At 47.2% G+C, this 24,586-nt stretch overlaps 1 protein-coding gene across 8 annotated transcripts in view; it reads left to right on the forward strand.

The window, feature by feature from the left end:
- Positions 1-13,492, forward strand: part of rtn4b (reticulon 4b) — a 38,392-nt gene extending 24,900 nt beyond the window's left edge. For 7 of the 8 annotated variants that reach the window (XM_030747468.1, XM_030747469.1, XM_030747470.1 and 4 more), the window contains 6 exons: positions 5,789-5,996; positions 7,914-8,052; positions 10,731-10,800; positions 11,097-11,143; positions 11,441-11,499; positions 12,315-13,492. In XM_030747468.1, coding sequence (XP_030603328.1) covers positions 5,789-5,996; positions 7,914-8,052; positions 10,731-10,800; positions 11,097-11,143; positions 11,441-11,499; positions 12,315-12,357 — 566 coding nt within the window. In that variant the 3' untranslated portion in view covers positions 12,358-13,492. Of the gene's footprint in view, positions 1-883; positions 973-5,788; positions 5,997-7,913; positions 8,053-10,730; positions 10,801-11,096; positions 11,144-11,440; positions 11,500-12,314 lie in introns of those variants that run through there. The other variant, XM_030747475.1, reaches the window with a different exon arrangement.
- The last annotated feature ends 11,094 nt before the right edge of the window (positions 13,493-24,586 follow it).

A 24,586-nucleotide genomic window follows, 5' to 3' on the forward strand; every position in this document is an offset into this window, starting at 1 on the left:
GCCTGTTGCAGCTCTCCCAGCATGCACCTGTTCAGAGACTGCATCCCTTTTATGGCTTCTGAACTTGAGCAGCTCTGATGTACCATCTGTTACTTCCTTTCCTGCAGGTTGGGCTTAAATTCCTCACTTTTATCTCTTCTGCAGCTACTTTTACCCTTTTACAGCCTGGTTACACAACACGCTGCCTCCTCCTCTTCCTCCTGCTGTAATCATCCTCATTAGAAATCCTCATTTCTTCATAACAGTCACCCCTTCACACACTCGCGTGCAGGCCTCCGTCTGCCTCGGCTGAACCCTGCGGTGTCAGTCTGTCTGAGTCGTGGTGTTTTCATCGTGTTGATGGGGGGGGGGGGGTGAGCAGTTACCCGCACTTACCTGCAGTGTGAAGTGGGGGGTGCTCCTCACTGATCTGTGTGCAGCTACAAAATTAGCCAGCTGTCGATGCCTGTTGGACTAAGACAGGACTGCCCTTTGTTCCCAGTTTTTCTTTCCTCATAAAGTTGCCAGTTTTGCTCTCTTCCATCATAAATTTACCCTTTTTCTTGGTGACTTTTTCCCTGATAAAGTTGCCTCTTCTTCTTGGTAAATCTGCCCGTTTTTGTTTCATAAATTTTAGATTTTTTCTTCTGATTTTGCGTGTTTTTCCTCGTAGATTTGACATTCTAATCTTTTAAATTTACATCTTTGAGTTCAAAAATTACTCATAAATTTACAACTTTGATATTACATTTTTTTTTAATTATAGTTTTTTCCTGGCCCTTGTTGCTGTTTGTCCGCTGGTCTCGCCGGTGTAGAGAGCAGGTGGGTTTCCCGGGTGTTAAAGTGGACCCGGGCGGGCCGAACCGGGCCCATCATGGGTGCGTGGGTGCGACAGAGAGGCCGAGCTGCGCATGCCCGGCCTCCCTCCTCTGTCTCAGCTCTCAGGCGGAGCTGCTGCTGCTCGGCGGAGGTTCAAGATGGACGCCAAATGTGGTTAGTGTGGCTTTAATCTTTTGTTTACCGAGCGTCTCTCCTTTTTTACATGCCCGGTAGTGTCGCGTTTATGGCCGGTTTGCATTTGCATGAGCACCGTGAGCGCGACTCCCTTCAAGCCGGGTAAGGCTGACTTTGAGCCGGGAAGGGCTGGAGGCGGACCGGGCCGCCTGCAGGAGGTCATGCCGGACGTTTGGCGTTTCGTCCCCGCCGTGAGAGGCGAGCAGCCGGTGGGGACAGGCGGACAGCATCCCGGGGAGGAAAATGAAGCATTTAGGGGGGACCGTATCCATGTCGAGGGGGAGGACTGAAAGGCAGCGGTCGGGTTTTGCTCGCTGTGATGCGGGTCTATTTTTAGCCAGCCTCCATCGCCTCGAGCACGCCTGCTACCATATGTAGCCAAGCGGCCACATTTGGATGCCAGACCCTCCTCCACCTCCCCGTCTCTCTCTTCTCATGTTATCGCTCCATCCGCGTCTTTACAACCACACAGTAACCGGACTGCCGACCATTACCCGGTGGCTAACGGAGCTAGCGCCGCGTTAGCGCGCTGAGATAACGGAGGAGAGCTAGCTGTGGGCTAACGTAGCATCTGTCAGCAGACACATGGAGCCCGGTACACGAGCGCACTCCCCGACAGAGCCCGCCGGTGTTTCTGCCCAAATAAGCCCAAATAATGGGGGCCGGAAAAGGCGTTTGTGTACCGAAAGCCCCTCTGATGCGAGTCAGTGAACGCACCATGTGAGCCAATATTAAAATACCCAGAGTGCAGGGGGTCCTGCAGTGATCCCCCTGCAGCGCCTTCAGGCTCAGTCACAGGTGAATGCTGGGCTCAGCTTCACGAACCGGAACATTTTCAGCTTTGCTCGTTTTAAAAGGAAAATCACCGTTTAATTTATTCAAGGTTAAAATATCTTTGACTATCAAATCACCAAAAATAATTGACTTTTTAAAAATTGTCTTATATAAAGCAGCAAATACTAACAATTTGAGCCCCTGATCAGCGTTTTTAAATATGCATTTAATTTGAATAAGCAGTAAAAGGGGCTTATTTTCCTAAACGCTCATGTTTCAGTATTTTGGATCATTTCTGAGCTAAAGGTTTGTTTGTTTTTTTACATGTAAATTAACTTTAAAATAATCAGGCCCAAACTTAGACATGAAATATAAAACAAAGATGAAGCTGAACACAAGGACATCACATCTGAAAAAACTGACCGTTTGGGGCTGTTTAGTCATTTTTCACAGTTTTATTTGACATTTAATTCACACAGCAGATCAACATGTCAGAAAAATGAGGCAGATGGATTGTAGGGTTTTGTGATATGAGTAAAAATGTAAGATTCAGGCTGTTTATTATTGTTGTTTACTGGAGTCTGTCCCTATGTGTCTTCACACAGACGTGTTTTTTCTATCAGGAGCACGTAGACCATAAAACATTTTAATTTCATAAAAAAAAGAAGTGAAACGTGCACTAAAACCATCCACTCTTAGCTCTCTGCTAACCAGCCTTAATGTGGTGCAGGGATCCAGTAACTACGCTCAGCGTATGCGATCTTTCCGTGCACGGAGACGGCAGCTTCCTGCTGTTTGCAGCATGGTCGCAGGCGCAGGTTGGATCTGTGTTGTTGTGTTCGCTGCATTCCCAGCTGTGTGAAACAGACCCGGCAGCACAAAGTGTGAAAACACATTCATGCTTCATCTGCCTCAGCGAATGAGCTGACGCTCCGGAGGCGTTCGGCTCCTTCGGTGGAGCGGACTTCATGTTTAAAACGTTTTCCGGCTCACTCAGAGGAGACGACGGAAACGTGACGTTAAATGGAAACCCTGACCACGGATTCAGCATCTGTTACCATGGTGATATGATGGGTAAATGAGCCAGCTCCATGACACTGAAAAATCACGCATGACATTAGATGTGAGATAGCATTGAGTGCTAAAGGTACCTGCTCCAGCCTCTGATGAAGACTGAATTATTGATTATTGAACTGCGATCAGCTCGATAAAAGCTGAGAGCGCCCACGTTTGCACGGAGCTGAATTTAAGCTTCCTGCGGCTCCGTCTGAGGGTGACTTATATTTATCATCAATTTTTGCTCTGTTGGGTATTTCGGGAGATCGTCCACTCAGTGAGGCTCTGTTAGGAACTTTAAATGCTCTTAAACTCGAGGAAACGTCTGCTGACAGCAAGCTGAAAATCTTTGGCTGCCTTTTTACAACATTTAATCACAAACAGTAATGACTAATATCTAATATTTATGACGTGGCTCCTTTTCACACTTTTGGAAGGCTGTGACTCGACTGAAGATTTTACTGCTGACAAAGTAAACAGGATGCTTTGGGATTTTGGGATGTTGGATGGACCAGCATGTTTTAAGCTGATGGGGATGTTTTCAGTTTTAATTGACTGATCAAAAGAGAATTGGCAGATTTTTAAATGGATTTGCTTTTAGTCTGATTAAATGTACATTTTCAGGCTTTGCTTTTGAACGTTTGATGATGTAAATTTATTTTCTGGAATGTTTTGGTTGAAGTCCAAACGTGCCGTGGTCCGGCGGTGTCTCCGGCGCCCGCTGCACCTGCCGCTGTCTCGCTCTGAAGCATCCGTTTGCATTTTAAAGCTGCTTTACTTATCACGGAGCATTATCTGGCAGCCCTTTGAATGGAACCGTTCATTCTTCATTGCTTTGTGGTGTAGCTGAACTCTGCCCGGCCTACCAGCAGTTAAACGTCTGCGAGCTGCAGGAAACCCACGACTCTTTCACTTCTAATATTGTCCACTGACCTGCCAGGAATTCTGTGGTGAAATATGAGCATGCTCATTGCAGGTCATGAGCTCAGCTGTCGCTCAGGAGGGACTGACCTCCCCGCTCGCCCCCCAGCACCCGTCAGAGAGGGAAGGATCTCCTATAAGTCGGGATCCTGCAGATTTTTGGGGGGTTTTAGTTTAAGGATGCTGCTGATGGTGTTGAGCGGTGATAATGAGACCTGTGGGAGCCTAAAGTGGAGCTCAGCAGAGACGGTTTAGGGGATCAGATGGATATTATTATTGTTTAATTATTTTAGGATTTTAATAACTTTGCAAAGTCAGATTATAAATATGTGAAGGATTTTCTCCTTCTACAGTCAGTGTGTTACCTGCATTAGGTGTCGGTAGGCCACGCCCCCAAGCAGACACAAACAAAAGCCATGTGCTGCTTAGAAAGTGAAGCTGTGACACTCCAGCAGACCCCATTTAAAACAAACAGGAAGTTTACCTCTCAGAGCCGACCCGTTCACCTCCGTCTGCGGCGGTCAGTGTGTGGATGTGTCTGAATGTTCAAGTATAAAAGTCACACAGAATAAACACCAACGTTTCTGTGAGGGTTCCTCTGTGCAGTCTGCTGCCTTCACAGAGCGGCTGTCACAAATCAAAGAACACGTCGTTTAGACCTGAAGTTAACGAGCACCTTCGCACCTGTAGTTACTGGATCGGTGGGTTCTCCCCACGGGCTGCAGGAAAGATTCCAGAGCCATGTTTAGGTGCAGGAGGCGGGGCTTCAGAGGGAGCGCAGGGGCGGCGCTCTGACATTACTAAAGAAATGCTTTATGCAGCTCAGCATCAAATCATATCCATACAATCATGTTGTCTAACTTTATAATGAAAATCATGTATTTTCATGCTTCAGGTGGGGGTAGTGTCGACCTCAGGTGCTCCTGGAGCGCAGTAGAAGCTGCAGAGTTGGTTTGCAGTGATTATTTACAGGCCTGAACGTCAGCGCTGAGCTGGAAGCTGCTCGGGGGTGCTGGGAGTTGATGCCGCGTCTCCGTCCTGTCGTCGCTGCTGTTGGTTGGAGGTGAAAAGTGAATCAAAGTCCCAGAGGCGCAGAAAAGAGGAAGTCTGAGTCAGCTGCCGCAGTGAGTCTCCTCCTGCGGGGTTTTAAACTCTGACTGAGTGTGACCTCTGACCCCTGCATTGATTTAAAGACGCTCCACGTCGAGATAATCACATGCAGCGCCCACGTGAGGACGGAGCAGAAGATTTGACTGGTTTTGGAAACAGTTTCTCCCCGTGGGTGCTCAGCACTTTAAAATCCAGCTTTCCTCTCAGGGCGTTCTCATCATCTCCGATCTCTTCGTGCTCCTTCTGACAAAAACAAGAAAATGATGCAAATCATCGACAGAGAGGAGGAAATAAACGAGTGTCTGAAGCACACAAACCGATTGGCTGGAGTTTCTCTGGGATTAAAATCTTTTTGTCGGTGTTGTTGTGTCGCCTGCTGAGCGGGGGTCTGTCAGTGTCTCTAACTGTGCAGCGTGTGGACTTCAACCTTTGAGGACAGGGACGAGGACAGGAAGCAGAACCCCGCCCCCTCTGATTCTGGTTTAATCACCGTCATCAATCTTTCCATCATTCTTTCGTCTCTCAGCTCGGGTATCGTTATCAATATTGAATAAAATGAACTTCATGTATTAAATATAGATAGTTGTATGCAGTGTTCATGGCTTCATGGACATGAACATGCTTTGTGACGAGCCTCTGAGCAGGCGACACGTGCTCTTTGGAGCGCTCTGCACGATCAGCTCAGTTTGATATGGAGCAGCTGAACCTTTATCTAATAACCTGTAAAAGATCAGATGAAATACTTTGTCCATATTTAATGTGAACATTCACCTTTGGGACAGATTGAGAAGGAAGAATCACTTTAATGGACTCGTGGCCTCTAATCACCACACAGTAGACATTTGATCCACAAATGTAAAATAATTTAAATGCTGCAGAAATATTTCCTGTCTGTTGGTGACTGACTGTGTTTTTCCGGCTCTTCCTGCTGCAGTGGTGGATCTCCTGTACTGGCGCGATGTGAAGACCACGGGCGTGGTGTTCGGCGCCGCCCTGCTGCTGCTGCTCTCCCTGACGGTGTGCAGCATCGTGAGCGTGTGCTCCTACATCTGCCTGGCCCTGCTCTCAGTCACAATCTGCTTCAGGATATACAAAGGCATCCTGCAGGCCATCCAGAAGTCAGATGAGGGACACCCATTCAAGTGAGTGGCAGCTGGAGAGAGAAATGTAAAGATCTGCAGAGTTAATGAGGGTTGAATGTTGTGGAGATCACTTATGTCTTTTAGGACATATTTTCTCTCATAAATGTGCTGAAAGTTGTCTGTATATCCACAAGAGCTGCTGATGGGTTTGCAGCACCTGCCTGTAGCTCACACTAAAACACCTTTACATAATAATAATAATAATAAAGTTCCTCGCAGCTGCACCAAAATAAAACACAAATCATAAAATCCTGCAGAATTTGGGGTGTGAAGGACAAATATGGTGGAAAGGGGCTCATCCACATACCCGTGCGAGTCAGCTGACCTGATTTCCTCATTCCAGATGTTGACAGATGTCCTGTTCAGTTTTAGGACCGGCCTTAAAAGTAATCAATAAAAGCGTGGTGGGAGCCGGTGTAGAAAAGCAGGAGTGTGTCAGTCCTGGGCTGGTCCTCAGTGTCCATGAGCAGGCTGTTAGAGGGGAAAGTCTGTAGTATTTAAGCAGATCAAATCCTTCTGAGAGCTTTTTAACTTCTTTCCATCATTTCATCCTCACGCTGAAAGAAACAAATAAAAAAACAATTCCTCCCCGACAGGATTTAACCAACGGGGCAGAAACAGGAAGTCGTCTCAGCTGTAAATCTTCCCCATGAGGAAGACGAAGGCTCTCAACATACGTTTATATATTCAAGTTTAATGATGCAGAAAGTGCAGAGTGGGAAAGACATCAGATAAAAGCCTGTAAAACATTGAAAGCATTCTCATAGTTTGGGTCTTGAAGCCGTGTGAGTCCGTGTTCATCAGGAATTTAACCCGGCCAATCCCATTAGAGAAATCAATGACCTGATTTATCCTAATCATCAGCTGGAGCTGCGGGTACTCTGCTGCTGCTCGGGTTATCCTGTTATAGCAGGCCTCACATTAGATATTATCCTTTTTTCCGGGTTTACCGGCACAGCAGTGAAGAGGTCAGAGGTCACAGTGTCCTACAGATGCACATTGGATAAAGTGGATTTTCCTTCACTCTGAGCCGGCCTCGTTTGTTCGGCTGTTTGTTCGTTCAGCCTTGTTTTCTGGACGCCGGACAAAAACCTTCTTACCGTGTTTTCACCTCCTCTCGCCCTCACAGCAAGCCTCAGGCTGTTTAACGCCGATTAGCATGAGTCCCATGACCGGCTGATTTCTGCACAGTTTTCCCTGAGCGGTGAAGTCGTTTCCCCTCCGTCTGCCTTTAATGGGCTTTATTGAATATTCAGCAGCAGCTTCGGTGCACGTCGAGACTCAACGTAAACTCGACATTTGTGCGCTTTTTAATGTTGGTCTGCGTCTCTGTATTTTTAACAATCTGCATGCACCTCACATGTAGGTTTGTTAGATTTTCAAAATAAATGCTTCCAGTTTTAAGGTGCAGTGATCATATTTCTGACTGAAGTGGGCTGCAGGTACGTCATACCTGCGAACGCTGAGCGTTTGTAAAAGCCTGCAGCAGAGCTGATGCTGGAACCTGACGTTCACCTCCCTGAAATGTAACACAGAGGTATAAATGAAAGCAGCCTAACTGTACTTGATCAAAGTATTACAGTCAACACTTCCTCTGATAAAATGATACGAGCGTACTGTAATCCACTCAAACATGCATCAAGGCTTTTAAAAAAGTTTTATTTAAAGAAAATTCACAACAGGAACGGTTTCAATGTCTTCTTTTTTTTACCTTCAATTTTTGTTTTTAAATCTTTATACAGTTAGTGTAGCAGTTTCTGTATCAGCTGTAAACATGTTGATTTCTGCTGCAAAGTTTTCACATGGGAGTCTACGGGACTGACTCTCTGCTGCCTCTGCTGGACTGCAGAGGAACTGCAGCTTCTGGATGTCGACGCTTTCTACAGTATTAACCTGCTCCTCTGCTGTCCCTCGCAGGCAGTACCTGGACCAGGAGGTGGCGCTGTCCGAGGACATGGTCCACAAGTACAGCGACTTGGTTCTGGCCAAGCTCAACAAGACCATCGGTGAACTGAGACGTCTGTTCCTGGTCGAGGACCTGGTCGACTCCATCAAGGTGAGTTTGAAGCGTCACGTTTATCTGAGTGACGGTGACCTGTAAATATTTGGGGGAAGTCTGGGAGACCCGAGACCACCTCACGGCTCCCCTCACCTGACCCGAGAGCCGCTTACATGTGCACACACAGCCTCGTGCTTTTTGAGGCTGTGTTAATGAGCAGCACCTGCACCGATTTAATATGAGTGTAGATCAGTGTTCAGTCGGGCTCTGCAGCTGTCAGAGGCCTGTCGTCGCCTCGCTGAGCCCTCCCACCCTCCGGCCTGCAGTCCAAATACAGATCTGCAGCTCAGCGGGCAGAAACGCCGCCGAGATTCCCTTAGAGGGTAAAAAAAGTGATTGTTTTAATCCCATCGGGAGCCGCTTTGAGCCTCAGGAATGTCTCAGATTCCCACAAGCAGGGTGCATTCTGGGATATCCCCGCTATTCTTCTGCATCTGCTCCCACTTCCTGCTGTTGTCCTGAATATTTCCAACCACAGCAGCAGGTCATTAAATGTCACACATGTTTAAAGTGCCTGCAGTCAGAAATCTCGTGCTTTAGCTGTCAGATCCGATCAGAGCTCTGCAGACGCTCCAGGGCTGTAAACTCAGCATCAGCTGATCTCAGACCTGAAGTGTGTGAATGGCTCTTCTTGGATTTCTGCTTATAATTTGTCTCAGTATTTGTAGTTCATTCTTTCAGAAATGATTGTGGCAGAAAGCTACAGACCATAATAGTTGGACGCTGCCCGGCCAAAAACAGTCACTGCAGTGTTTGATTAGACCACCTGTAGCTCTGATGACGGCATGCGGTCGCCGTGGCTTCGTTTCCATAAGCTTGTGTGAGGTCACAGCGTATTTCTGCCCAGACTGCATTCGTTATTTCTTCTCCATCATATCTCAGGGGGTGGGGTTCAGGTCTGGGCTCCAAAATGATGTCACGCTGCCGGAGCTGCTCCTCCACAGCCGGAGGCTGCAGAGGAAATCCACTCGGACTCAGGATACAGAATCCACGAAGCAGCAGTGTTCTGTTTTATTGTTTTATTATTTATATACGTGTGCAAACTTGCACGTGTGGTAGTGGCGTACAGTGTTTCCATTGTGTGCTGTACGGGATTCATCCACTGATGTTATTTCAATTCAATTCAATTCAATTCAATTTTATTCATATAGCGCCAAATCACAACAAACTGTCGCCTCAAGGCGCTTTGTATTGTGGGTAAAGACCCTACAATAATACAGAGAAAACCCAACAGTCAAAAACGATTTCTTTGATATACCACAAAATCCTGGGATATAGTGACAACTCTGCGATACAGAATTCAGTATATATATATTTTTAAAGAACATGATACAGTGAAGCCACAATAAGTGAACCACGATACAGCGAGAGACTGTACTCAGATCATAACGCTGCCCCCACAGGGATGTATGGTGGGCACAGAGCTTCTTTTTTCCTGTGATTAGCCTCACACAGCTGTTTAATTCCAACCCCTCCAGCTGTGTTTGCACAGCTGTGACTGCTCCTGTTTTAACCCTCTGATCGCTGACCACATCTCTTCCTCGAAGATGATGGTTCACCTCCATCCTTCCAGGTTTTAATGATGCACTGATCCGTCCTCAGCCCAGTTTTAGTCGTTTAAACTTCTTCGTTTTCCTGATGCAGGCCAGCGTATCATCACTGCAGTAACTATCCAGTGGGAGGCGTGGTGACGTTTGTCAGGCAGTTTGTTACTGATGTTTGAATAAAAAGCAGCATTTCATCAGGATTCGCTGGACTGCGAGCTCTTCCTCACAGCGCTCCACCTCATTTTAAAGGAGTTCTTCTCGCTCACCTTTTCAGCCATCTGCTTTGTACAGGTGTATATTTTTATCCTGCTTGGTCCAAGCTGATCTCAGTTTGTGGGTTTTTAAGGACTGAAAATATCCTCAAAGACCAGCTTCTTTCATTGACACCCCCCACCGTAATCTGGTGGAGGAAGTCTGGTCAGTCCTTAAAAACGAGCAGACTGGGATCAGCCTCCGTCAGGTCAGGATTTGGCCCAGAAGCTGATATTTCAGGTCTGCTCAGAACCTCCATCACCATTTTTTCCATTTATTTGTTTTCATTAGAATTTTATTTAAACTTGAATAAATGACGTTTCACGGGGCAGCACGGTGGCGTGGTGGTTAGCACCGCTGCCTCACAGCTAGAATGACATCAGTTCCACCTTGGCCTGGACTTTGCATGTTCTCCCCGTGTCTGCGTGGGTTTCCTCCCACAGTCCAAAGACATGCAGTTACAGGGGTTAGGTTAATTGGTCACTCTAAATTGCCCATAGGTGTGAATGTGAATGGTTGGCTCTGCGACAGGCTGGTGACCTGTACAGGTGTACCCTGCCTCTCGCCCTGTGTCAGCTGGGTTAGGCTCCAGCCTCCCCGCGACCCTGAAAAGGATAAGTGGAAGAGGATGGATGGATGGATGATTAATAAAAATGATGTCAGCAGTTGCAGCTCCAGAGCTGTGCAGACCTGAAAGCGTTTGTCCTTCTGTGTTGTGCCTCCTCACCTGCAGGCTTCCCTCCTGCTGCTTCAGGCTCTGCGTATTTATTTTGGTGTTTATTTAAATGTCCAGAGTGAAACGTTAAATATGAGCGTCACAGAAAGAAGCCAAACTGCTCCTGACTGAAGCCGCCTCTCCTTTCTTCTTCTGTGCAGTTTGCTGTGTTGATGTGGATCCTGACCTACGTCGGCGCCTTGTTCACCGGGCTCACTCTCCTTATTCTGGGTGAGTCGAAGCGTGAACGATGATGTCATTGGTGCTTGGGGGGAATCATCTCCCTTTGGCTCCATCTGGTGGCGATTTTAAGAACTTGTCCTGAGAACCTGAATTTGCTGATGAGTTAAACAGTTACATTAAGATCAAATTGTTTTCATGTATTTTGTGGGTGCAGAGAAGCAGATTCAGGATCATTTAAATAAAAATAAGCCACATGAGTCTCACAGTAACTCAGACTGTAATCTGTGCTTTTCAGTCATAAGATAGAGAAGCAGCAGTTAAACATTTCTCTTCTTCTTCTGCAGGTCTGATTGCAGTGTTCAGCTGCCCGATCGTCTACGAGAAGCACCAGGTAAGGCTCATTTTTACCCACAATGCACCATTCTGTAATGCAGCAGGAAAAGGAAACTGGAACCAGTAAACACATCAGTTTCTAGTTCTCACAAAGACACGAATGTGCAGCTAAACTCTGAAAAAGATTTACTGCAGTTTCTACTTGTTTATTTTACTTTGTTAAATGCACAGAGCAGAATATGTTTCTCAGTGTTCAGTTTGTGTAGAAGCCCTCACTCTGTGTGTGTGTGTGTGTGTGTGTGTGTGTGTGTGTGTGTGTGTGTGTGTGTGTGTGTGTGTGTGTGTGTGTTTTCAGACTCAGATCGACCATTACCTGGCTCTGGTCAACAATCAGATCAAAGACGTGGTTGGAAAGTAAGTGGACAGTTAATATTTCTGCTCTCATCAAAACTTTATTAATAAGTTTTTAGATGCATTGTCTGCTCCACCCACTGCAGAGAGGTCGTGACCCCACAGTGGGTTATATTAAACACAGTAAAAGTTTCCCACGTGCCAGATGTCCGTCACGAGTCTAACACAGAAGAAGCTGCTGAGCAGGCGGCTGCAGCTGCTGTCAGGGTGGAAATGCACCAAAATATTAAAACGTTAACAGCACTCGTCTGATTGCAGCTGAGTGTGAGAGTCTCTCCTGCTCTCAGTCTCACTGCGAGTGCGCGTCCTCACACTCGAGTGTGAGGTGGAATTAAAGCTGACCAAGTGTTACAGGAACCAGTCCTCCCAGCTTAAAGTTTCTCAGAGCGAGTGCAGGAAAACGTCCTCGAAGCTTTTCAGTCGTGTCCACTCACTGAGGCTCCGGCGGCGTTTCAGCTTTGCTGCGAGCTTCCTGTGTGCTGCTCATGTAAAGATCTGTCTGCTCTGAGCAGATCGCCATCATCATCCCTCGTTTGCAGATTTTGGGTCACCAAAAAAAACCGATTGTCTTCAGTCTTTTCTGACCTCACACAAACATGGACAATAAAGTGGAAATGAGGCTTTTGATTGTAGTTCATCATTAGTTAATTATTTCCTACTTAGATGTTTGTGCACAGACTGGAGCTTTTAAAGAGTCAGAGACGAGCCCACTCTGGCTCGGTGGGGTTTCACTGGTTTCACTGGTTTCACTGGTTTCACTGGTTTCACTGGTTTGGTGCTGCGGCTGACCCCTCGTCTGTTTTCTCATCTGTTTGCAGGATCCAGGCGAAGGTGCCCGGGATGAAACGCAAGACAGAGTGAAGTAACAGGAAGTGGGAGTTTGGATTGAGGAAGTCCTGAGCCGGATGGTTTGATTGAAGGATGGGGGTGTGTGGGTGGGTGAGGGAGGCGGGGGTGGATATGAAGGAAGGCTGGAGGAGGAGGGGTTTGGCGTGGACGCAGCCCTTCTAACTGCATTTGTCAAAATAATAAAACATTTTTTCCAGTTCAGAATTCCTTTTATTATTTTTGTTTCCTGGGAAAGTTTCAGCCACTCCGAGGTCGCTCGATGAGTTTTCACTTCCCTCCTTTTTGTTTTTTCCTCCTGTTATAAAATCAGTCTTTGAAACGTTTTTCTCAAACACATTTGAATCTCGGACGAACCCTCGCTCCCTCCACCCGGTGCATTGTGGGAGCTCCTCCAGCCGGGTTCGGGGGATTTTTGTATTTTTTTTCTCCTGTCGTTGTGATTTAGATTTTTTTTGAGCTGAAAGGCTTCTTTTCTGTCTTTTTGGCGGCCGCTGCGGGCGATGAGCACGAGCAGCCGGCGGCGCCTCTTGTTTTTTTTGTTTTTTTTGCTCTGATATTCTCGCTGATTTTAGGCGTATTTTTGTGATTTCCTGTCGTGTCCCTGAAGCTCGGAGCCCGTTCCTCAGTATGCTGGTTTCGCCTCGATGTGACGAACGACGTCTTTGACTCCTGATGAGGCAGCGGGGGGTGGGGTGGGGGGTGGGGGTTGTACTACCTTTTAAAATCTTCATCGCTTCTGAGTAACTCTAGTTAGAAACATCTAGAAAACTTCGCCAGATGATTAAAACACATGAATTACATCAAAGTCGTTATTTCCATGTCATTGCAGCCGTCTCGTAGTGAAAAACTCTGGAAGGAACGTTTACATTCATCCACATCAGAAAATATTTAAAAAGTATAAAAAAAAACCTTCATGGGATTTAAAGAAAATAGATAATCATTCTGTCTGTGGAGCCGATATCTTAATAAAGTTGCAACCTGCTGTGACTTTTGGGAAACCTTCAAGCATCTGTTTGTTATGCAAGTATAATTGTGAATGATAAACTTCATACTTCAATTGTGACGATAAAAAGCTCCCAGCTGGGAGCCGTGTTTGTGGAATGCATTGTGAGATGTAAACAATTATCAATAAAGCTTCTAGATGAAAGTCCCGCCTCCTCATCTGTCCGTCATCTCCATTAGCTTCTGTTAGCGGCAAGTGGCTAATACAGGAGTCCATTTGTGCCAAAACAACACGGGAAAAGTACAGACTCATATGTACATGGGGAGACTGCTGGGTCATAATAAAGCAATGATTGTTGTCTAGTTATAGCAAAATAATAAAAACATTTTGAGCAGTTGACAGATGTCCTCTTCTAAACTACAAATGCCAACGTACAGGAACACAAATTTTAAATAAATATTTTAATATCACCTGTTGAACAGCTGATGATCCGTTATCCACTTTAAACTGTGCTGGAGCAGCTCAGTACCAACACCACCGCCCTTACTTTGTATTATATTGTGTGTATGCATGTTTATATTATATATTTTTGATTTATGCTGCCAACTGATAAAGCTGCTAAACAGTTTTCATTGTTTCTGCAACAGCAGCAATAGAAATGAAATGGTGTTATAACACAAATCTAATGAAAATACTGGGTCACATTTACATGAATAAGTCAAAATTTTGACATTGTGAAGAAAAAGCAATTGTGTACAAATAGAGCCTTATTTAATATCAATTAGTCAAACGGGAGGATGGCTGTCACGTTATGACCCAGTTGTAATGATCAGCTGATCAAATTAGACTTTAGAAATTTTTAAATCGTAATTGGAAACAGATATAACTTATGAACTACGTTTTTATATTTCAAAAATTATAAGTTAATGCATTTTATATAAATATTAGATCAAATTACAAATGTAATTGGTATTTTTTAAAATACCAATATCAAAATATTCCATATCAAAATTATGTAAATGCTAAAAATACAGATGTTTGACTTTCAGAGTTGTTAGTGATTGCATTGCATTTTAATTCAAATTTAATGTTCAGGTTTAGTAAAAATTAAGTTATTAAAATGCAAAATAAAAGTAATTAAGACTGATGTGTGAAATTTAAATTTGACCATGATTATAAAATGGTTGACAGAATTTAATTCTAAAAAGTCTGACTTAAAATCACAAATACTAAAGTGAACTTTTCAAAATCAAAGTTTGTACCAAGTCAAAAATGCCACTGCTTATGTTTCTGGTCGTTCTTCCCATGTGCATTTCTTGTATTGTTTTGGCAGAGATGGGCTTCCGTACGGCTGAAGCTGGTTTCTAAGCTTTGATTTTCCTCCAGGAATATAATTAATGCTAAGGATGTAAATAAAAGCTTGACCTTTCTGTTTATTAAAACTTCAACACACTGAAGTGATTCGATATTTGAACCTGGCCTCATTTTTATTTTTAATTAAAATAAAAATAATATATAAAAGAATTGAGCTTCAGAAGCCGGCTTCAGTCTGCTGCTGCAGCTCAGGGAAGTTCTCAGGTTGGCTGAAAAAACTATTGATTTGTTTAAAAACACGTTTCCAGCTCTGTCACATGAAATCATGTCGTGGATGCTTCCTGTCAGCGGCCTTTGAGTGATGTGGAAAAATGATTCCTGACACGATTCTGGAGTTTGGATGTAAACCTGCAGGAAGTCTCAGTTTCTACGACAGATGCCGGACGAGCAGATCTGAGTTCAGTTCTCAAGAGTTTAAACTTGCATTTCACATCAGTGCAGCTCTTCATCATTGAGCACAAACCAGCCTACATGAAAAGGTAAGCTAGCACCAGATTCAGATTTGCATTTTCCCTGTGACCCCCTGGAAACAGAAAAAACACCTCTGTCCCTCTGACCGCAGAGCCAAGTTTAACAGCAGGGACAGTTTGATGCCGAGTCTGCAGCAGTGAAGCAGGTGTGTGTGCTGGATCCCGTCTCACTGCCAGGCTGCATTTTGACAGCAAATTTTGATTTAGTTTCAGTCATAATTTAGTCATCTGAATAGGGTGTAAAATGTAAATGTTCTTTCTTCAGTTCCCTTCAATTAGTCATTTTAGACCCTTTTACTGTTTGTAAACAATGATGACGTAGGTAGCGATGCGCGCGCATTTTGGAAACGGAAGTACGGCGGAGTTCAAAAGTGTTTCAATGTACGAGAAGAGATTATCAACGAAAGATCGTGAAAACTACCTGCAATAATTAATTTTGACCACCAGCAACTGACTCCGATCCCTGTGGTATGTTAGCAAGTGGCCCAGGATCCGTGGGCGGATATATACATGTAAATACACGTAGAGAAACCCAGCGTACACACCGGGAGAAGTTGCAGCGCATATAAGTCACTGGATGCTTACAGTTATGTTTGCAGCGTGTACCGAACATCAAATATCAGGACACAGACTCAGAGTTTTGTGTCTTGAAGGCAGAAGTTCTTCAAGTCAAAGACGAGGAAACAGGAGGCTGTGTATGAGGCTCGGGTCACTGTGAACAAGTCCGAGAGCTACGTCCTCACAGCGGACTGTACCTGCAGGGCAGCCTGAGTACTTCTTCAAACTGCTTTTATACTGCATTTTATAATCTATAGTGCGATTAAATATTAATTTAAAAATCAGGCCTCTCTGAGTCCAGCGGTGCCTCACCTGTAAACAGCAACACTACAGTTTAAAAGCCAAACAGCCTACCAGCTAATGCTGTTTACAGATACCTGACATCCCGGAATAAACCCCGGAACATAAATAACTTTACCTGATATAAAATGGACGCTTCAAATGCATTTCTGATCGCGTCCTCAGTCCAGTTTTTATCAATACATTTGATGGCTTGCAACCACAGACGCCTCCGTTTTCTCTCAAACAGCTGATCCCGTGGGATCACTTTGGTAGAGGAGAAATTCTGACAGCCAAACACGCAGCAGCAGATACTTTGATGCTGATGTCGCTTTTAAATCCCGTTTAAACGCTGCGCGGTCTCCTCGTTCTCATTGATTTGAATGGAGCAGCACTTCCGTTACCAAAATGCGCGCATTTATTAAAAGTTATGGAATATCAATGCTTGAAAGACCAACACACACACAAACTCGTCAGCTTGCTAAAATAATGGCCTGAGTGTCATAACCTAGGGGGAGGGTCTGCGTGTGTGTGTGTCTGTATACATGTGTGTTTGTCCTGCGGGCCACAGCGGAGGTTCCGGTGTCTCCGCCTCCCTAGGGCGGAGATCACCACACCTGCTACGGATCAAGCCATCAGGCAGGGTCTTTTTAAGCTGCCAGCAGACCATCACTCTTCGCTGGATCATTGACTACTTCTCAGTTAGTACCGGCTCTCTGGTGTGACTCTCGCTTTCGTGGATGTATATTACTTACCTGCTCTTCGTGTTCGCTCCTTTTTCAGATCCCCGTGTCAGTTCCTGCTCGTCCTTTCGGAAACCCCGGCTTTTCGTCAACCCGCCGCTCCACGCCGTACCACAGCTGGCCCCTCACCACCTGGGAATTCCTTCAGCCTCTCGACCCGCTTCAGCCGCCTCCCCCCTCGCCTTCCTGGACCCCCTTGTCTTTGCACCTCTATCAATCACTGTAAATAAACTTGCACCTTGCTTTCATCAGCCACCGCTTGTGTGTCCTCTTCCTCCTCGAGTCCTGACAGAATGATCCAGCCAAAACCGGACACCGCGGACGCTGATCCGGTTCATCGGGCCCTGGCTATTCAAGAGGAAACCCTCCAGCGTCACGACCATATGCTCCGTCTGGTTTCCAGTCAGCTGGGCGCAGCCACCCAACAGCTCGCCGATCTCCGAGGTATGTTGGAATCCACCATGTCATCCGCTACGCCCCGTCACCAGGATTTATCCCCTCCGCCGACAGTTCCGCCGGCTGGTTTGGCTTCCGCGACCGAGCCCGCCGTAGCGTTGGAGAAAGCCCTGCCCATCCCGGAGGTGTTTCGCGGTGAGTTAGGGAAATGTGGAGGTTTCCTCACCCAATGTTCCCTCGTTTTCCGGCAACAGAGAAATGCCTACGCTTCTGATTGTGCAAAGATTGGTTTTATGGTCAATCTGTTCCGCGGTAGAGCATTAGAGTGGGGGCACGCTGTGTTACGGGGAAACCCCGATCTGTCTTTCCCTGCGTTCTTGTCTCGATTTAAGGAGGTGTTTGATAAAGGCACCAGCCCTGAATCCGCATCCCAGAAGTTGCTCAGCCTGCGGCAGGGACAACAGAGCATGGCGGATTTCTCCGTGGATTTCCGGATCCTCGCGGAGGAGGCCGGCTGGGAGGAAAAGGCGCTCAGGGGAGTATTCCTGAACAATATTAATGATGATCTCAAGTATGAACTTGCCACTAGGGATTTGCCTCAGTCCTTGGAGGCCGTGATTTCATTGTGTATCCATGTAGATGACCGCCTGAGAGCACGACGGACTCCGAGGAACTACAACTCCCAGCATGCCCCTCGCCGGGCGGTTTCCGCGGACCGGAGGAGCCTCCTAGCGGACGACAGCTCGGCTACGGCGCCCCCTTGCGGCGCGGAGGAGCAACCCATGCAACTCGGCCGCGCACGGCTGTCTCTCTCTGAGCGACGACGGAGATGGGAGGCGGGGGAGTGCATCTACTGTGGCAAAAAGGGCCACTACATCGCGTCATGCCCTGTTTGCCCAAAAGACCGCGCCCGTCAGTAATGGTGGGGATACTGGCGGGTCAAGCTAACGCATGCTCCTCCCTGCCCAGATTCACGCTTCAGACAAGGATAAATCTTCCATCAGGCAGTCACACAGTCTTGGCACTCCTCGATTCCGGAGCTGAGAAAAATCTCATGGACCGTGCCCTCGCCCAGCAGTGGGGTGTTCCATCCACAGCGCTACCCACGCCTCTCCTGGTCTCCGCTCTGGACGGCGCCAAGCTTTCTGAAATCACTCACAAGACCCAACCGCTTTCTGTGACTCTGTCGGGTAATCACTCTGAACGGCTCTCCTTTTACCTGTTTGACTCTGCACAGACGCCCATCGTCCTCGGCTTTCCCTGGTTGCAACTGCACAATCCACAGATTAACTGGGCGAATCGCAGCATCTCGGGTTGGAGTGAGCGGTGCCACCAGCGCTGCCTCAGATCCGCAACTCCCTCTCTCCCTCGGTCCACCGATTTGGGGGAGGGGACCCCACCTGACCTGTCCGGCGTCCCCTCGATCTATCACGACCTCGCTGAAGTATTCAATAAGGACCGGGCTGTTTCCCTGCCTCCCCACCGGCCTTACGACTGCGCCATCGACCTCATCCCGGGGGCGCCCTACCCCTCCAGCCGCCTCTACAGCATCTCTCCGCAGGAACGGGATGCCATGGAAAAATATATCACCGAAGCTCGGGCGTCCGGTCTGATTCGACCCTCCACCTCTCCCATGGGCGCGGGGTTTTTCTTCGTGGCCAAGAAGGACAAGACCCTCCGGCCCTGTATTGACTACCGCGGTCTGAACGAAATCACTGTGCGCAACAAATATCCTTTGCCACTTCTCACCTCTGCCTTTGAGCTCCTGCAGGGGGCAGCCATCTTCACCAAACTGGATCTCCGAAACGCTTACCATCTCGTCCGGATCCGGCAGGGAGACGAGTGGAAGACTGCCTTCAACACTCACCTCGGCCACTTCGAGTATCTTGTCATGCCCTTCGGCCTAACCAACGCGCCAGCTGTGTTCCAGGCCCTCGTAAACGACATACTCCGGGACTTCATCAATCATTTTGTGTTTGTCTATCTCGATGATATTTTGATCTTCTCATCCTCATTACAGGAGCATCAGGGACATGTGCGGCAGGTGTTGCAGCGGTTACTGGAGAATCGTCTGTTCGTGAAGGGGGAGAAGTGCGAGTTTCATGTGGAGTCCACGGCGTTCTTGGGATTCATTATTGGTAAAGGGCAGATCAAGGCGGACCCAGTTAAGGTACAAGCGGTCCTGGATTGGCCCGAGCCAGCGGATCGGAAACAGCTGCAGCGTTTTCTGGGCTTCGCCAATTTCTACCGCCGCTTCATTAAAGATTACAGCTCCATCACCCATGCTCTGACCTCTCTCACCTCTCCCAAGGTTCCTTTCAGATGGACCCCCGCCGCTGCAGAGGCTTTCGCGCTCCTGAAGGGTCGGTTTGCCTCCGCACCCATCCTCATCCAACCTGACCTATCCAACTCATTCGTCGTGGAGGTGGACGCGTCCGACGTGGGGGTAGGGGCAGTGTTGTCCCAACAGTCCATGGGTAGCCTCCGACCCTGCGCCTTCTTCTCTCGCCGCCTCTCCCCGGCAGAACGGAATTACGACGTAGGGGACCGGGAGCTGCTGGCCATCAAACTAGCCTTGGAGGAATGGCGGCACTGGCTGGAGGGCGCGACGCATCCCTTCTTGGTCTGGACTGATCACAAGAACCTGGCCTATCTGCGAACCGCCAGACGTTTGAAACCCCGGCAGGCCAGGTGGGCCTTGTTTTTTACCCGATTTAACTTTACTATCTCTTATAGACCTGGGTCACGGAATGTCAAGCCCGACGCTCTGTCCCGACAGTTCAGCTCCACGGACTCCTCCTCGCAGCCAGAGTTTGTCTTGCCTCCCTCTTGCGTCATTGGAGCCATCACCTGGGAGATCGAATCCGCCATTCAGGCAGCTCTACGGACTGAACCAGATCCTGGGACGGGACCCCCCAACCGCCTTTATGTTCCCTCTCGAGTGCGAAGCCGCGTACTGCAATGGGGACACGCAGCCAAATTCACGTGCCATCCCGGGGCCAATCGCACTGTGGCCTTCCTCCAGCGTTATTTCTGGTGGCCTACATTGATTAAGGATACCCGTGAGTACGTGGCAGCATGCAGCATTTGTGCACAAAATAAACCTTCTCTGTCACCTCCATCAGGTCTCCTCCGGCCCTTACCCACCCCTAAGCGACCATGGTCTCACATAGCTCTGGACTTCGTCACAGGACTTCCTCCCTCTGAAGGAAACACCGTGGTCCTGACCATTATCGACCGGTTTTCCAAGGCCACCCACTTCGTTGCGCTACCCAAGCTCCCCTCCGCCTTGGAGACGGCCCGGCTTCTCACCACCCACGTTTTTCGGCTCCATGGGATTCCTGAAGACATCGTGTCGGATCGGGGGCCCCAGTTCACATCTCAGGTCTGGAAGGAGTTCTGTACATCTCTCGGAGCCAAGGTGAGCCTCTCCTCTGGTTATCATCCCCAGACAAATGGGCAGACGGAACGGGCCAACCAGGAGTTGGAGGCAGCATTACGATGCGTGGCGTCCACCAATCAGGCCACCTGGAGTTCCCACTTGGCGTGGGTTGAGTATGCACATAACTCTCTCTCCTCCTCCGCCACAGGGGTGTCCCCCTTCGAGGCCTCCTTGGGTTTCCAACCGCCACTCCTCCCTGCCATCGAGGAGGATCTCACCATTCCCTCCGTCCAGCATCACCTTCGCCGCTGTCGCCGGCTATGGAGGTCCACCCGCGCAGCTCTGCTTCGGACGAAGGAGCAAAACAAACGCGTCGCTGATCGCCATCGGACCCCTGCGCCGGACTACCAACCAGGCCAAAAGGTATGGCTCTCCACGAAAAATGTTCCAGTCCGTGCCGAGTCTAGGAAACTGGCCCCCACCTTCCTGGGGCCCTTCGAGATCGACTCCATCGTTAACCCTGTGTCTGTCCGCCTCAAACTCCCTCGTACCATGCGCATCCATAACGTCTTCCATGTCTCCCAACTTAAGCCTGTTGCCACCAGTCCTTTGTGCCCTCCAGCTGCCTCACCTCCTCCTGCCCGTTTTCTCGATGGCCAGCGGATCTACACCGTCCGTCGCATTATGGACGCCCGCCGTCGGGGGCGGGGTTATCAGTTCTTGGTGGACTGGGAGGGCTACGGTCCCGAAGAGCGATCCTGGGTGTCCCGAGCTAACATTCTGGATGCGGCCATGGTGCGGGAGTTCCGGCGGCGCCATCCCGAGAAGTTTCGGTCGCCAGGAGGCTCCCGTTGAGGAGGGGGTACTGTCATAACCTAGGGGGAGGGTCTGCGTGTGTGTGTGTCTGTATACATGTGTGTTTGTCCTGCGGGCCACAGCGGAGGTTCCGGTGTCTCCGCCTCCCTAGGGCGGAGATCACCACACCTGCTACGGATCAAGCCATCAGGCAGGGTCTTTTTAAGCTGCCAGCAGACCATCACTCTTCGCTGGATCATTGACTACTTCTCAGTTAGTACCGGCTCTCTGGTGTGACTCTCGCTTTCGTGGATGTATATTACTTACCTGCTCTTCGTGTTCGCTCCTTTTTCAGATCCCCGTGTCAGTTCCTGCTCGTCCTTTCGGAAACCCCGGCTTTTCGTCAACCCGCCGCTCCACGCCGTACCACAGCTGGCCCCTCACCACCTGGGAATTCCTTCAGCCTCTCGACCCGCTTCAGCCGCCTCCCCCCTCGCCTTCCTGGACCCCCTTGTCTTTGCACCTCTATCAATCACTGTAAATAAACTTGCACCTTGCTTTCATCAGCCACCGCTTGTGTGTCCTCTTCCTCCTCGAGTCCTGACACTGAGTCAATTTTTCAAGTTTTTCAAAAAACTGAACTAAATATTGAAAATATATTTATTAATAATTTCACTCAAAAAGGTTATGACAATAGATGACTTTTGACATACTAATTACAATGTCTGTCAGTTATGTAACATAAGAGGAATAAATAACAAACTAAACATAATTATGAGGAGGGTGTGCATCTCCAGTTCTTCTTTGCTGGGTTTTAGACTGACGCCTTTTGATGTGGCAAATTGTTAAAGAAGTGACGGCACTGAACATACATGATGTTTCACTGACTGGAGATCCTGGAGCTTTCTCTCCTTGATGGGCAGAGCACTTGGGGGCATTCTTATCCATGCTGTTGGCTCCTGTGGCACCTCTGTGGCAGTGCTTCCTGCAGAGTCCTCCATGAAGGACAGCTCCAAATGGATTTTGCCTTCACTGCTAAACTGAAGAGCCTGAAAATCGGATCTCCAACTTTTTTGCCTGGTCTGATGCTAATGAGGTGAGCTGCATTCAGTTTCAGGAACTCATCATGCTTTAGCACTTTCATATGGATTTATTGCTATGATTAGGCTGCTTTCATTTTGTCTTCATGGTGGCGGCTGTGACTCAGGAGGTCGAAGAGGTCATCTACTAATTACAAGGCTGGTGGTTCGATTCCCAGCTGCTCCAGTCTGTATGCCAAAGTATCCTTGGGCAAATTACTGAACAGTGCAACTGTTGGAGTATGAATGTGTGTGAATGTTAGCTAGTAAGCACTTAGCTGTAGAAGGAAGTGCTTGTATGAATGGGTAAATGCAAACACCTTGTATAAAACACTTTGAGTGCTCAGCTAGAGTAGAAAAGCTCTACATAAGAACTAGTCCATTTACCATTTTATGGATCAGAGGACTCATCACAGGATGGGGTATAATCTGGTTTGCAGATGACATCATCATCATCATCATCATCAGATTTGCCCTCTTCATGATGTGGTTGTGTCTGCGTAGCATCTTGAATCCCATAAACAGGAGTGTTTAAGGTATCGTCTGCTCCATCTGAAACAGACTCTTGGCCTGGTACAACCTGCCTCCTCTCCTCAATGACTGTCTCATTATGATTTTCACACGATGAGCCCTGATTGGCCAAAGAATTGTCAAGTGCATTGCCTACCAAAAGCATTTCAACCCTTGTCTGTGCAGGTTCTCAGTCATCCAGGTCATAATAGTCTCTGGAGCTTGAAAATGGGGCGACTGGACTTCTTTTTGTTTCTTCCAATCATCTCACCTCTCATCCCAAAGGCTTCTTCAGTTCTCAAACCAAAAGGTGGAGAGACCCAGGTATTTAAACTCTAGAAGGCGTGAATGGTGTGAATGTGGGTTGAGGAGACTGTAAGATGATCACGATCAGACTGTAAGCGTGGGAAAGTTGGTGACGTGATCCACCTCCTCTGTTCAGTGATGGTTGTTCACAGTGATGCTTCTCTTACTCCTCTTTCAGCCCTTTGAGGTGTCACACATGGGATCATTCTGGTCACTTGTATTAAGCTACATCAGGAATGCCCAAAGTAATGTGCATGCCTCTAGACACTGCACAACAGGTGTAGAACAATACTAGTCAAATTATGTTATAATTACTAATACTTTGTTCATAATATTGTGTTCAATATTGTGAGATATTCATCAAATATAAACACAAAAGTTAATGTAATTTTTTGTTATACACAATTTCTAGTTATCAGATAAAACTGTATCAGATAGTTTTCAAAATTTTCTTAATCAGATCATGTAACATAAAAAAAAAGTGAGGCAAAACCTGTAAATGAAATATTGTTAGAAAAGGCAGAAAAGATTTACAGTCACATATTCTGGAGTCTTCATGGAGTTCACTATTTTGCTGACTAAAATCCCAGGATAAAAAGGTTCATGACTATGCAATATTCATAACCTAGTCTATATTATGGTAAATCTCATCACTTAACAATAGGCGATGAGACCAGAATCATGGAAATAACATCAGTATTGAAGCAGCTGCTGCTTGGTAACAGAAGTATTGAAGTCACACTCTGCAGGATGTGTTCAGCTGAGGAGGCAGACGATTTTACCAGAGGAAATGATTTAGGCAAAAATCAGTTTTGCCAAAAAATGACTCAGGCCATTATTTTAACAAGTTGATGATATTGAACAGTAGCAGGACGCTCTGAAAGGTACAGGGCAGTGTTCAGGACTAAGATTATAAAGGCTAATCCACCGCAGTGTGGAGATTTTCTCTAAACACAAACTGGGAAAAACACTGACCTTTGCATGGAGATCTGGGTGACTGGTTTGCAGATGTCGTTTAAGATTTGTCGTGTTTTACCCGAGATAGTCGCCCCACATGGTTTACACATCGTTTTGTTTGTCACAGCATCAAAGGACAAATGTGTCCATACATCGGCTCTTCTCTTTCTCCCTGCTGACATTTGTTACATAACTTAGTTCTATCGGAAGGAACGACCAATCACAGGCTAGTTTGGTCTTCCCGGGTTTAGAGCAAATTTGTGCAACTGTGCATTTGATTGGATGTTTTACTTACTTGTCCCGCCCTGTCACAAAATTAAATCAGTTCTGATTGGATGTCATCCCCACCAAGCATTTTCGTCTCGTTTTCATTCGTTGACAAAAGTGTCAGTTAATTTCATCGTTTTTATCATTTTAGGTAGTTTTTATTTAGTTATCGTCTCGTTATT

Source organism: Archocentrus centrarchus, chromosome 15 (genome assembly GCF_007364275.1).
Source record: "Archocentrus centrarchus isolate MPI-CPG fArcCen1 chromosome 15, fArcCen1, whole genome shotgun sequence".
Taxonomy (NCBI): domain Eukaryota; kingdom Metazoa; phylum Chordata; class Actinopteri; order Cichliformes; family Cichlidae; genus Archocentrus; species Archocentrus centrarchus.